Source organism: Cyanistes caeruleus, chromosome 30, assembly GCF_971803275.1.
Source record: "Cyanistes caeruleus chromosome 30, bCyaCae1.hap1.1, whole genome shotgun sequence".
Classification (NCBI taxonomy): Eukaryota; Metazoa; Chordata; class Aves; order Passeriformes; family Paridae; genus Cyanistes; species Cyanistes caeruleus.
In genome coordinates, this window is record NC_141730.1 from 1376445 (window position 1) to 1390188 (window position 13744).

Here is a 13744-nt window from a genome sequence, read left to right on the forward strand (position 1 = left end):
TTCCCTTGGTGTTGGGGACCCAAATTCGAGCCCAGCTCTCTGCTTATTAAGGCCAGAACAAGCAAGAAGGAGGTCAAAGGCGTCAAACCGAAAATCAGCAAAGCCCCGGAGGGATAAACCAGCTCCTGGCCAGGCCTCCTGCATCCCACTCCAGCAGCTTCTGCTGGGGCTGGAAGCACCGATCGTGCCCCCGGATGAAAGGATGGAAGGCAGGGAGAGCTCCCCTGACCCCCGGCCCGTGTCCCGCAGTGCCGCTGCACCGGGGACACACCGGGAGCTGCAGTCCCAGCTCAGGGCTCGGTTTGGCAATGAATCCACTGGCCTGGCGGGGGTGGGTCGGACCCTCCCGCCTCCTCGTTCTCGTCTTCATCCTTAACCTTGTCCCCGTCCCCGTCCCACTCCGTCCCCAGAGGCCTTCCCGCATCCCGCCGGTGCCCGGGCCTTGTCCCGGTCCCACCCGTGGCTCCCGCCGCGTGGCACCACAGACTACATTTCCCGTGGTGCTTCGCGGCGGGGCACAGAGGGAGGCGGGCACAGCGTTGCTCGCGGGGTACGCCGGGAGTTGTAGTCCGGCGTCGCTACAGCGCGGGCAGCAGGGCGCTGCCGGCAGCCATTACCGGGAGCGCGGAGCCGCTGCCGTCGCTTTGCCTCGCTCCGCGGCCCCGCCGCCGCACGGGGAGGGGCCGCCATGGCGGCGTAGCCTCGCCCCGCCCGCCCCTTCCTCCCCGCTGCGGGCGCTGAAGGTGCGGCGGCGGTGCGGCCTAGCGCGGAGGGTGGATCCCCGGCCTCGCGTAGCGACTGCTGCCCGCGAAGGGCCGCCCTCCCCTGGGCCATGTCCCTCGTGGCCTACGCCAGCAGCGAGGAGGACAGTGATGCGGAGGAGCCTGCGGGCGAGGAGGAGGAAGCCGCCGACTCTCCCCCGGCCGCAGCCGAGCAGCCCTCGTCCCGGGGGCTTTTCGCCGCGCTGCCCCCGCCCAGAGCCCCTGCGGTGCCCCCGTCGTTCCTCATGGGCCCCCCGCCCACTGTGAGCGGCTTCGGCAGCGCCCCGCCGGGCCAGGCCGGGCCCGAGAGCCCCCCCGAGCCGGCCGCCAGCGGGGACGGGGCCGCGGAGTCCCCCCGGCCGAGGGGGCTCCTCCTGCCGCCCCCCAGGAACGCCGCCACCGCCGCCTCCCCCCTCAGCCCGCCCCCCGCTGCCTCCCCCGGGGCGGGTTTGGGCCTCCCCAAGCCAAAGAAGAGGACGGAGCCGGTGCGGATCGCGGCGCCCGAGCTGCACAAGGGGGATGTGAGTATGGAACAAACCCCCGGCTCGAGCCCTTTCGAGTGAAAACTCCCCCCGCGGGTCTCTTCCCTCGCTCTCTCACACCGAGGTACCGGGATCTATTGTTGTGTCATCCACGGGGAGATTTGTCCTGGCTGCCTGCCCTAATCCTAAAGCGCTTTGCAGAGTTAAACTGATATAGAAACCTTATTTATAATCATAATGCAGCCAAACCCAGATTATCTGCACCCTTCTTTATTCCTGGAGTTAATGAGTTGATGATGTGGAGCTGCAAGGCATTGTAGCTCAAAAAAGTTTTTTGTTTGTTGTGCAGGTGATAGATTTTTCAGTCAGTTTATTGCTTATTTGGCAGTAAACTGGCACAAGCCCTCCATCCCAGTTGTCTCTTCCAAGTTCTCTGAGGAGCCATGAAATGTTAAAGATACTTAGGACCTTTAATGATGCCAACCAGGCTTTCCACTCAAATTTTAACTGGATATTTAGCAATTTCAGCATTATTGGGAACAATTCTTTGTATCCCTGCAGTGAGCTTTACACCCTCTGTGTGGTTTGTGCTTCCCCTTCAGTAGCTGTTGTTGTCTGTCCCTCTGAAGGAAAGCCCTGATCTGCTGCTGTGCACCTGCAGTTCTTCCCTCCCTTTGGGTTTATTTTCCTGGGGTTTATTAACATAACTTTTTTAGTTTAGCATCTCAGGTTGTGCTGAGCTCTGCTTTTCTCTCTCAGTCAGATTCAGAGGAAGATGAACCAGCAAAGAAGAAAAATACTCTTCAGGTAAATAACAAGGGCACTTGGTTAAACAATTGTCATGGAAAAAAGCGTTTGATTGTGACCAGTCTTGGGCTTCCACTTGTGTAAATTATCCACTCTGATCACCTCGTGGCTTTAGGGAAATTCCTGAAATCTCATGGGTTTTCAAGTCCTTTTCTTTTGGGCAATTTCACCAATTTAAATCTTGGCAAAAGAGGCATTAATTAATTTGAGAATTGGGCAGATATTTGCAAGTACCACATTTCCCTTCAAAATCCCCCTTGTGCAGCATATTCAGAGTGGCCAAGCAGCAGGAAGCCCACAAGAAGTGTTAGAATTGGGGGGGATAATTGGCAGGAAGTCAGGAAAAGCGAATAACCTCAGTCTTTTCTTTCTGTGGTACATTTGTCCTGCATGGATGTCACCAGGGACGCAGCGAGGGCTCCGGCTTGTCCGCTTTGCTTCCTCAGCCCAAAAACATGACAGTGAAAGAGACCAATCGGATACTCCTGCCCTACGCGTTCTCCAGGAAAGCAGGAGAAAACGCCTCCGACTCCAAGCCTGCCAAGACCCCAAGCTCTTCCTCCAAAGCCAAACCCGTGCCCAAGCCGGCCGTGCCCACAACTCCGTCCCCATCGGCGATCAAAGCCGCGGCCAAGAGCGCAGCACTGCAGGTAACCAAACAGATCACCCAGGAGGAGGAGGACAGCGACGAGGAGGTGCAGCCAGAGAACTACTTCTCCTTGTCCGACAGGAGCGAGCCCAGTGCCGCGGGCACCGAGCCCTACCTGTACCCCGGCACGGGGGGGTCAGAGGACCCTCCGCCCGGGACAGAGCCGGAGCCCCAGTTCCAGGACGCGGCTGCTAACGCCCCTCTGGAGTTCAAGACGGGTGCGGGCTCCAGCGGAGTTCAGCACAGCTGGGCACCCAAACCTGGCGAGGACTATGGCAGCCACTCCTATGGCCAGTTCCCCCCTGCCTACGGCGAGCCTGGGGGCTACTACCAGGTGGGTTCACTGGTCAGAGGTGAAGTGAGGGGCTCTGGACAGGTACTTGAGTGAGTGACTCAGGTTACTGGCTGCTCCTGGGAATCCAGCCCATGTGAGCTGCCTGGGACACAGGGCAGGGAATCCAGCCTGTGTGAGATACCTGGGACACGGGGCAGGGAATCCAGCCTGAGCTGGATCCAGCACTGGGCACAAGGAGATTCCTATGGTGTGAGAGCTCCAGATGTTCTTCACTGAACAGATGTTTGACAGCTGCACTCCTGTGAAAATGCCCTGGGTGTGAGGATGCAGTGTAAGGGCTCACTGGAGCTGGTGTCTGAGCCCAGGATGTTTCTAATAATTCATAGAATCCTGGACTGGTTTGGGTTGGAAGGGACCTTAAAGCCCATCCAGTCCCAGCCACTGCCGTGGACAGGGACACTTTACACTATCCATGGTTGCTCCAAGCCCTGTCCAGCCTGGTATTGAGCACTTAAAGGTATAGGGTGACCACAGCTTCTCTGGGCACCCTGTGCCAGGGCCTCATTGCCCTCACAGGGAAGAACTCCTTCCCAATATCCTATTTAACCCTGCCCTCCAGCAGTGAGTTCCATTGCCCCTTGTCCTGTCACTCCACCCGTTGTGAAAAGTCCCTCAGATCATTTGCTGGTCATTCCTCTGACAGAATCAGCCCACAGGGCAGTCCATGGCTTGGTGCCACTCCAGGATTGCTCTCATGACAATCTGCTTTCCCTTTCCCTGCCAGGATTACTACAGCAGTGGGTACTACCCAGAGGTGGAACCAGCCCAGGCCCCGCCGCAGGAGACGAGCACCGACTCATCGTTCATCGATGACGAAGCGGTTGGCACTTCATTGTCTGTCCCCCTGTGGAATTTGGTTTTGAGCTCTGCCAGAACACAGGAGCTGCAGCCAGGGTCCTGCCCCCCAGCACAGCCTGTGTTTCCAGTGGCTTGGGCTGGGTGGTTTCTCCTGGGGGGCCTCGAGCTGTGTTGTGGACACGTGTGGAGTCCTTCCCACAGTCTGCTGGGCTCCTGCTCCAGCTGGGTCTGCAGGCCTGATAAATACAGGATAGAACTGTTGAGGTTGGAAAAGGCCTCCAAGACCATCAGGTGCAACCATTCTTCAGCACTGCCAAGGCCACTACTAAACCACGTCTCCAAGTGCCACATCCACATGACTTCTAAATCCTTCTGGGGGTGGGGACTTCACCACTGCCTTGGGCAGCTTGTGGGCACCCTCTGGGTGTAGGATTTTTCCCTATATCCAACCTAATCCTCCCCTGGCACAATTTGAGGCTGTTCCCTTTCCTCTGTCCCTGGGAGCAGAGCCCAAACTCCCCCGGGTGCCCCCTTCAGTCAGGGAGTTGTGCTGAACCACAAGGTCTCCCCTGAGCCTCCTTTTCTCCAGGCTGAGCCCCCTTAGCCTCCCCTGGTGCTCCAGCCCCTTCCCCACCTTCGTTTGCTTCTCTGGACACGCTCCAGCTCCTCAATCTCTTTGTTGGCATGAGGGGCCCAAATTGACCCCAGGGTTGGAGGTGCTTCAGCAGTGCCAGCACAGGGGATGGGCACTGCCCTTGTCCTGTGGCCACACTGTGGCTGGTACAGAATGTGTTGGCAGCAAAACTTAAGGCTCTTCTGTGGTTCTTAAAATGAAAAACTCAGGACTCCAAGGGTCTCCTGAGCAAGCCTGGAAGCAGGAGTAAATGCTGTTTTCTGCATAAGAAAGTGAGATGATAACCTTCATGCCAAGTAGTTTTAGATACTCTGATATACAGCAAGCTAAAATTCTCCAAAAGATCAAAACCTGGGCTGGAAAACTGTTGCTGTGCTTTGTATCAGGTCAGTGTTGGGTGTAATTCCAGCTCTTGTGTTCATCTTTCAGTTCAAGCGTCTGCAAGGCAAGCGGAATCGTGGGAGGGAAGAGATCAACTTTGTGGACATCAAAGGTGACGACCAGCTGAGCGGGGCCCAGCAGTGGCTGACCAAATCCTTGACAGAGGAGAAGACCATGAAGTCATTCAGCAAGGTGGGGTGGAGGGTGAGGGCTGTGGTTGGAGCCTCTGCCCAAATCAGCCCAAATCAGTGCCCAAATCAGCTGGAGCTGTGTCCAGGGAGGGGAACAGAGACCTGGTAAATAATGACATGTGGGAGGCCAGTAGAGTTGCTCAGAACATGGCATGTGGGTGGGGAGGGCCAGCCAGGAAGTGCTTCAGCCAAAGGAATCTTCACTTTAATGGAGAACAAATGCTGCTTGGGATGGCTGTGTGCAGGCCCTTGTCTTGGTTTGCTGTCCAGGGAAGCACTTCTCTGGGCTGAACACTTCACCTCTTTCTGTTTTCCAGAAAAAAGGAGATCAGCCCACAGGGCAGCAAAGGAGAAAACACCAGATCACGTACCTGATCCATCAGGTGAGTGGCCTCCCCGTGGTGTATGAGCTGATCCAGACAGAATTCCCAGGTTTGGTCTTGGCAACGCAAGGCTGGGGTGGTGGAGCTGCTCCTCCAGCAGCAGGGGACCAGGGGCTGTCCCCAAGAACCCCCTGAGTCCTGGCCCTGAGGGGGTCCCAGTCCCAAGCTTTCAGCTTTGCTTTGCCCTTCCTGCGTGTTCTGAGGCCCTGGGATCCTGTCCTGGATTCCGCCCCAGGGTTGGCAGGCAGTTGCTGAGCCCGTCCCCACGAGAAGCTGCTTTTCAGCATGAATGAAATGCCTGTGCATCCCAATTAATCCAGGCCTCTGTCAGGATGATTGTGCTAACTCCTGTAACGAGGCTTCTGGCTGAAGGGCTCCATAATCCACATGAGCGGGGCCGGAGGAGGCCGGAATGCTGCTGAGTCACTGAAACAGAGGGTAACAGCATCCTCTCCATCTCTGCAGGCCAAGGAGAGAGAACTGGAACTGAAAAACACATGGTCTGAAAACAAGCTCAGCAGACGGCAGACCCAAGCCAAATACGGATTCTGACACATCTGTCCCGCTTTTTGGCTGGCATCCCGGGTGACCTGCTGTGTCTGGTGTGTCCCGGCCTCTGGGAGATCAGCCAGGCCCCAGGACGGGGCTGCTCGTGGGAGGAAGGACTCTGCACTCCCTGGCCTGACAGGAAGAGGGGTCATTGCAAGCTGGTCCCGAAACTCCACCTGTAATCCTTCCCCTTCCTCTTTGTAAACGATAGCGTGGAAGGTTCCGATCGGCCGAGGACGGTCCCAAGGTACGGCAGGGAACGTGCTGGGTGTGAGGCTCCTGTCCTGAGGGAACAGGCTGTGCCTCCTGACGCCAGACCCTTCAGCAGAGGCTCAATAAACTCCCAATTCCCACTTTGCTCCTCTCTTGGACTTGCTGTGCATTGAGAATGTCATTTTCCTTTCTAAAACACGGTGAGTTCCAAGAGCAAGCCTGGCTTTGGAATTTTTATTTTGTCCTCACAGCAGTTTCCTTGTGTCCAGGCTCCTCCAGCACTCCTCTCATGCTGATGATTTTGATATCCTGGGGTTTAAGTTGGTATTTTTGCTCTGGGCTCCACAGCCTGAGCTGTGCTGAGGGGACACCCCTGTGCAGGTCAGAGCCTGTGCCAGGGGAAGCGCCACACCTGGAGCAGAGGCTCTCCTGCCTGGCACACTCAGGCCTTTGGAATACCCTGAGCCATGTCTGCATGTATATTGTCCTTCCTTTTCCCCCCTCTTTCCTTCTCCCCCAGCCTGAGGCCTGCTGTCCTGCCCCAGGCTGGTCTCAGGCTCATCAAACTGAGTATCCCAGTGTCCCTCATGTGGCTGGCTGGGAGTGAGCTCTGCAGTTTCCTCGGCAGACACAGAGGAGAGCTGCCAACTGTACTTTTTTTTTTCCAGCTTGTTTGTATCAATTCTATTTCAATTAAGTGTTGACCTTGCCCTCCTGGCTGGGAAGAGGAGACTGCCCAGTCCTAACTTCTTCAAATTAAACCTTTTTTTTTTATTTAAGGAATTCTGTCAAGGTGATGCGACTGCAAATCCTGTGCAGCTCTGCTGGCACAATCCATGGATCCAAATCTCTGTGGCATCACTTTGTTGTTCACCAAAGCGTGTGATGCCGAAGGGAGCAGAGCGCTGGCCTGGTTATTTAACTTATATTCCCACCACTCCGGGTTTTATTTGTTGTAACCACAGCTCAAATGGCCAATATTTGTTATTCCAGTAAGAAGAACTCCCAAGAGGTGTTTTTTCTCCCATGGTACCTCTTAAAAACAGGCAAACCCCCATGACTGAAGTCTTTTCTTAGAACATTTTAAACTAATCTCATTTTTAGTTTAGCTCCCTGTATGTTTAGTACTTTGCAGAGCCTGTTTTGAGTATTTGAATGATCAGAATAAAGTTACTGTTGAGTAATTTATTCATATCTTGTATGTACAGTGAAATCCTCCCAGAAGAGATTTGGTAAAGGAATATACTTCTAAATGAACCCACCCAGCCCTGTTTCCATCACAAGGGGCTCAGATCCTCATCCAGGTACCCTCTTGGCCTGGGGAGTTTGCAGTGTGGGGGCTGGAAGTTCCAGGTTCCCCATTCCGTTTCTTGTTTGCTTTAGCTCAGGTTTAGCATCAAGGGGGAATTCCAAGAGCTCGTGTTCCACTTTCAGCCTTCTAAGAGAAACAAAATTCAGGTTTGTGAAAAGTCAGAAGTGAATTTTCCCAGAGATAAAACAGCTACAATGCCCCAGCTCTGCTTTTCCCTCCAAGCAGGGGCTTTGGCTGTCCTGGCTCCCTGCTCCTGTTGAGCTCCAGCAGGGCTTGGAGTGTTGGCTCCAGGCTGGGGAGCTTCAGCTTGGCCCTGGCTGCAGCATCACCCCAGTTCCTGGCCAATTTAATTTCCAACTGGATGCGCCAACTGTGCCAAACTCATGCCTGATTTTCCTGTAACAGCCTTTTTCCCCTTATTTTATTAACAGAAGTCTCTTGGAATGTGTTCATGGCTAAGGTAATCCTGCTCCCCTGCCTGCATTGTCCAACAGGGTTGGGAATCTGGAAGAGAAGAGGCTCCCCATGGAGCAGATTGGCATCGCTGGCTGGGGCCAACAGCAGCTCTGGACCTCTCCTCCCAGGGCCAGGGGCTTCGAGTGGTGCGATGGAGGTTGCTCCTGCCTGGGAGCCAGGTGATGTCCTGAGCCCACCTGTGCAGGTGGCTTAGGGGCAGTCCCCAGGCAGCTGCTCGTACACGTTCTCAGCCGTGGCCGTGGTTTGCTGCTCCCTGTGGCTGCTCTGGCTGTACACGGCATCATCCAACTCCAGCTCAGGGTTCAGAATGACCTAGGGAATTCTCAGGGAGAGGGTGGATTTGAGAGCCAGGAAGTAGAACAAAGTTGGTCTGGAGTGATGGGACAAGGGGGAATGGCTTCCCACTGCCACTGGGCTGGGTTAGATGTGATATGGGGCAGGAATTCTTGTCTGTGAGGGTGGGCAGGCCCTGGCACAGGGTGCCCAGAGAAGCTGTGGTTGCCCCATCCCTGGAAGTGTTCCAGGCCAGGTTGGACAGGGCTTGGAGCAACCTGGGATCACGGAAGGTGTCCCTGCCCATGGCAGGGCATGGAATGGAATGGGTCTTTCCAACCTGAACCATTCCAGGTTTCCAAGCTTCTCCCTGTGCTCCTGGTGTGGAGCAAACTCTGACTCCTCAGGCTCCAGGAGTCCTCCCTCGTGTTGGGGCTGAGCTCTAGAGCAATGGCCTGCCTTGGAGACCCACCTGTGTGCCTGTGCTGGGAGCCACCGACAGCTGCCTCCTCTTGCTGTCCTGGCTGGAAATGCTGCGGAAGAGCCGGCGGTGGGGCCGGGGTTTGGAGGGCAGAGTGGAGAAGGTGTTTTGGAGTGCCATGGGGAGCCGAGCAGGCACATCCTGCCGGGCCAGCGCCACCTCAGAGTAGATGTTCTCGCTGGGGCTGGCACGGGGGCTCCAGCCCCGGGCCATGGCATAGAAGGGGATGGGCTCCTCGGGGATGGGCTCCTCGGGGATGGGCCCCTCGGGGATGGGCTCCTCGGGGATGGGCTCCTCGGGGATGGGCCCCTCGGGCTCGCAGCGGGTGGGGGTGCTGGGGGCGATGTCCTCGCGGGGCTCGGCATAGACGTGGAAACGCATGAGCTGCTGGTACTTGGCCTCGAGGGGCTCGGGGCTCGGGGCTTCTTTACGCACCTGGGCATAGGGAGCCTCGGGCGCTGCTGCGCTGCTGGAGGAGCTGCGCGGCCCCCGAGCAGCGCCCCGGGAGCTGCTCTTGGGAGGGAGCGGCGGGGGGGCTCTGGGAGCCTGCGGGAGAGATGGGACAGGACGGAGGTGAGGACTGGCAGTGGGTCCGTGGTGGCTGTGACTGCGCTCCCCCCTTGGGCGACCTGCGGCTCCTGCCTCGGGAATTCTCTCTGCCCCATTACCTCCCTGGCGGAGCCGCCCTCGGCTCTGAGGGACTCCAGGGACGCAGGGCTGTACCCGGGGAGCTTTGCTGGTGCTTGGCTCAGTGGGGAATGTGCAGCATCGCTGCCAGCTGGGCGCTCTGTCCGTCCTCGGGGCTCGTCTTTCTGCAGGGAGAGAGCCGGGAGGTGTCGGGACGGCTGCGCGCCCAGGGCAGAGCCAGCCGGGTGATGGTCACGGCTCGGCTCCTTGCTCCGGGTAGCCAGGGTGGCTGCGGTTCCCAGCCCGGCTTTCGCGGTGCTTGTGCTTCCCTTGGCTGTATTCCCCAGTTTGGGGCGATCACCCGGTCCCGAGCGGCTGCAGGGGCTCTCAGGGACCGGACCTCACCCGTCCGCAGGGCAGGGGCACGGTGAGGAACTCGGGGTACGGCGAGACGGGGACCGTGGCGTGGTGCCGCAGCAGCTCGGCCAGCTCGGGGTGGGCGCTGCGCTCCCCCAGGATCGCGTATCGCCCGTCCGGCAGCTGCTCCAGGACAAAGTGCCGGCAGCGATCCCTGCCCCTGGCGGCAGAGGGGATGGGACGGGCAGAGTGACCGGGAGGGGACCGAGCTCGTCGGCCCCTCCCTCGGACAGGGCTGGGTCCCTCACCTGTAGGAGAGGACGAAGCCGATGGTGCTCTCGCTGAAGCGGACCAGGAAGCAGCCCAGGGGCTGATCCTGCAGCAGCTCCTCTGCCTCCCTGTGGGAAGGGACGCTGAGCCTTTCTACCTCATCCCCTTCGTGTGATCCAGGGATGCAGCTCCCTGTTTAGGAGCCCAAGGGGGGGATATTGACCCCGCTCCCCGCCTTGGCCTCCCCCTCGCTTACCTGCGGCTGATGAAGCCGTGGAACCAGGTGGGGAGCTCCCCCTCGGGCCCCAGCCTCTGGGCTTGTGTCTGCTCAAACCACAGCCTCGTCCGGGCACGCAGGGCCACCCGATCTGGCCACGGGTCCCCCTCAGGCGGGGACTGAGCTGCTGGAGGTGCCCAGAAGCCTGGAGGGACCTGGAGGGAAGGGGACAGCACTGGGAGCTCAGGTGAGGACGTGCACCAAGGATGTTCTGCTCCCTGCACGTGAGGACACGGCTCCTGAGAGCATTGTGGGTGCTGGGATGGTGAGCTGGGCTCAATTCCACCCCCGTGTCCCCAGGTCCTACCCTGCCATGTCTGTTGTGGTGTCTCAGTGACTGCTCTGCCCTCTGGAGCTGCACGGGGGGTGTGTTGGGTGCTGGCTCAGCTCTGGCCCTGTTGTCCTCACCAAAGGCCTTGAAGGTGGTGAAGAGGGGATGGTCGTCATCCATGGGGTCCCCTGTCCCAGGGAGAAAAAGCTCAGGGCAGAGAGGCCTCCTTCAGGGCCCCTCACTGCCTGCAGAGCACTGGGGAGTCTGGGGGCTCCAAGACACCCCCGCAGGCACTGCTCTCATCAACAACCTGGGTAAGCATCACCTTCACCTTGGGGTCCCCAAGCTCAGGCTCGTCACCCTGATCCTCCCCAGGGAGACCACCCTGCACCTGCTGAATGGGAAGGGACAGTGACCTTGGCACCCCAGAGGAGGAAAGCCCTGGGGACAGTGATGTAGGTGGGGAGGAGCTGAGGAGAAAGCATGTGAATCCTCCAGCCCCTCTCAAGTCCCTGGTGTGTCAGGTCAGCCCTGGGTAGGGAGAGGCTGAGCAGCTCCTGAGGGACCTTGAGCTTGACCCTGAGCTGCCAACACCCGGCAAAACAACATTAATCCCCAGCAGATGCTTGAGGGGGTGGAAGATGCTGGGGCTGGTTGGATCTGGGAGGCAAAGCTGAGTCAGAGGAGTCAGTTGAGGCTTGTCTGAGAGCAAGGGGATCCAGCCACCAGGAAAAGCACCCCAGCTCCACCTTTAACCCACGGCAGTGCCCAGCCTGGCCCTGTGCCCCAGCAGGCAGGGGAAGGTGAGGAGGAGAAACAAAACACCCAAACTGCAGTGACACCACTCAGGGAATGCTGGGGAGGAGAGTTTGGGTCAGGTCCTGCCCAGGCATAGCCCACAGTGCCGCTGTCCCGAGCTTGCCATGCATCCCCAGCTGGGTGGGGGGCTGTGGTGGGCTCATCCCCACTCCTCCATCCCAGCACCTTGACCTCACTGGGGCAGCTCAGGGCCGGGGATTTGTTCTGTGGGGCAGGATGTGCCTCTGAAACCCTGCACTCCTGAGGTGGGAACGAGTCACATCAGTCTTGAAATGGGCTGAAAGCTTTGCTCTGTGCAACATTTCTGGGCTGCACTTCCCCCTTTGGAGAGGGTAAGGTCTGTCTGGAGGGGCTGGTGTGGGCAGGGGACTGCAATTCCTCTCTCTCCACTCCATCCTCGTGCCCTTTGTCCCGCCTTTGGGCAGGGGGAGCATCCCTGCAGTGCCTGGTGCTGCCCTGTCCAGCAGCCCCTGCTCAGGGTTCACTCTTTGGCCTTGCTGAGAACCCAACCCCAGCCCCAGCCCCAGCCCCAACCCCAGCCCCAGCCCCAGCCCCAGCCCCAGCCCAGCCCCAGCCCCAGCCCCAGCCCCAGCCCCAGCCCCAGCCCCAGCCCCAGCCCCAGCCCCAGCCCCAGCCCACGCTCCTACCTCGGGGTGTCTGTGGCCAGGAGGTGCAGGGGGGGCAGCAGCGCCTGTGCTCTGCCTCTGCTGCCTGCGACGGGCAGGAAGCAGCAACCAAAGCTGTGAGAACCTTCATGTGATGGGGAGACGTCACAGGAAGGTGGCATGGTGGCCGCGGGGTGACATCTAGGTGACAGCGGCAGCCTCAGGACAGGCTAGGCTGTGGAGAGGAGAGGACTCTGGCCACCTGCCCACCAGCACCTGCAAAGGTGTCTTTGTCCCTCCTGTCTGCCCCCCAGGACCTGGCACCACTGGGCGTGGGGACATCTGGCTCAGTGGGGAGAGCAGAGCTCGGTGGGGACATCAGGCTCGGTGGGGACATCAGGCTCGGTGGGGACATCAGAGTTCAATGGGGACATCAGGCTCGGTGGGGACATCAGAGTTCAATGGGGACATCAGAGTTTAATGGGGACATCAGGCTTGGTGGGGACATCAGAGTTCAATGGGGACATCAGAGTTCAATGGGGACATCAGAGTTCAATGGGGACATCAGGCTCGGTGGGGACATCAGAGTTCAATGGGGACATCAGGCTCGGTGGGGACATCAGGCTCGGTGGGGACATCAGGCTTGGTGGGCCCAGGCTCACGCCGTGAGCCAGGGTTCAGTCCCAGTTTGTAATCCAGCACCGTTCCCCTTCCTCAAACTCCGGGTGCCAGAGCCAGGGACACTCCTGGGCTGTTGTGGGGACACGAGCGCTGCCAGCGCTGTTGTGGGGAGCAGCAGCCGAGCTGCCACGTGCCCGCTGTCACTGTCACTGTCACCCCGGCCGGTGCCAGGCTCCAGCTGGAGCCGCGGCGAGAGCGGTGCCAAGCCGGCTGTGTCCCAGGGCTCTCACGGCTTGGGAATTAGGACGAGGATTAGGGCTGGGTCCGGCTCATCCATCGCACCGGGAGCAGGGATGCTGTGCCGTGAGGTGGCAAACCCCAGGGTGGTGACGGTGCCCGGTGTCCCCCCGCAGCCCCCGGCACGCGGAGCGGTGCCAGCCCCGGCTCCCTCCACCTAAAAAAACCCTTCCCTCCCCCAAACCTTCAGAGTCTCACACGTTTCCCCTCGCCGTGTCAGCCGGGCTTCCTGTTTGCAATCCTCACCGGCACATCGGGAGGGGGGAACGCCGGTGACAGGGACATCGACTGCCAGCAGCTGATCCCACCGTGTCCCGGCCACTCCTCAAGGAGCTGAGACTGCAACCACCAGGAACTGTTCCTAAAAGGCCTTTCTTGGCTCCTCTTCACAGCTGGGGGTGTTATCAGCGTTATCAAGGAGGAGGAACGCAAAGGGTTTTTCCTGTCCTGAGCCTCTGAGGCCGGATCCTGCCCCGGCTCCCAGGGAATGCCGCGACTGAGGCTGGGACCTCACAGCTCTGGGCTGGGAGGGCTGGGACCCTCCTCTCTGCTTTGTCCTAATGAGAAAAATAACCTCCTCCTCCTCCTCTATCCTCTTGCCCTGCTTCTCCTTCCCCTTAAGGACGGCTCGTGACAGCCAGGCAGGTGCTGAGTGCCCGCAGCTTCCTCCCTCACTGTGGGGCTGCTGTTCTGTGGGGACCCCAAAGCCGTGGGCTCCTGGCACCCCAGATTCACCCTGTGGGGCAGAGTGACCCTTAAATTGTCCCTTCTGTGCTGCTCCTGGGGGTCTCCATGGGCTGCCGGCTGCTTTCCGGGCGTGCCCTGCCAGAGCAGCTTGGATCCTCCTGCTCTGG

At 59.1% G+C, this 13744-nt stretch overlaps 2 protein-coding genes across 4 annotated transcripts; one reads left to right on the forward strand and one right to left on the reverse strand.

Moving 5' to 3' along the window:
* Nucleotides 1-547: 547 nt before the first annotated feature.
* On the forward strand, nt 548-7391 carry PRCC (proline rich mitotic checkpoint control factor). Of its 3 annotated transcripts, none has more exons than XM_086866239.1 (8): nt 578-1080; nt 1126-1282; nt 2003-2050; nt 2455-3033; nt 3779-3874; nt 4916-5059; nt 5376-5441; nt 5907-7391. In XM_086866239.1, exons 1-8 carry the CDS (start codon nt 833-835, stop codon nt 5991-5993), a joined length of 1425 nt encoding a protein of 474 aa, XP_086722365.1. In that variant the 5' UTR covers nt 578-832; the 3' UTR covers nt 5994-7391. The 3 variants fall into 3 exon arrangements, with proteins under 3 accessions (XP_023797583.2, XP_086722365.1, XP_086722366.1); XM_086866240.1 differs by having other exon boundaries at nt 578-1062; XM_023941815.2 differs by having other exon boundaries at nt 548-1282.
* A 185-nt stretch (nt 7392-7576) lies between these two features.
* On the reverse strand, nt 7577-13452 carry SH2D2A (SH2 domain containing 2A). Its single transcript, XM_086866218.1, has 10 exons — nt 13137-13452; nt 12015-12207; nt 10585-10736; nt 10257-10432; nt 10039-10128; nt 9779-9950; nt 9415-9558; nt 8738-9292; nt 8169-8304; nt 7577-7641 (listed from the first exon to the last, which is right to left on the reverse strand). Exons 2-9 carry the CDS (start codon nt 12121-12123, stop codon nt 8182-8184), a joined length of 1521 nt encoding a protein of 506 aa, XP_086722344.1. The 5' UTR covers nt 12124-12207; nt 13137-13452; the 3' UTR covers nt 7577-7641; nt 8169-8181.
* Nucleotides 13453-13744: the final 292 nt, after the last annotated feature.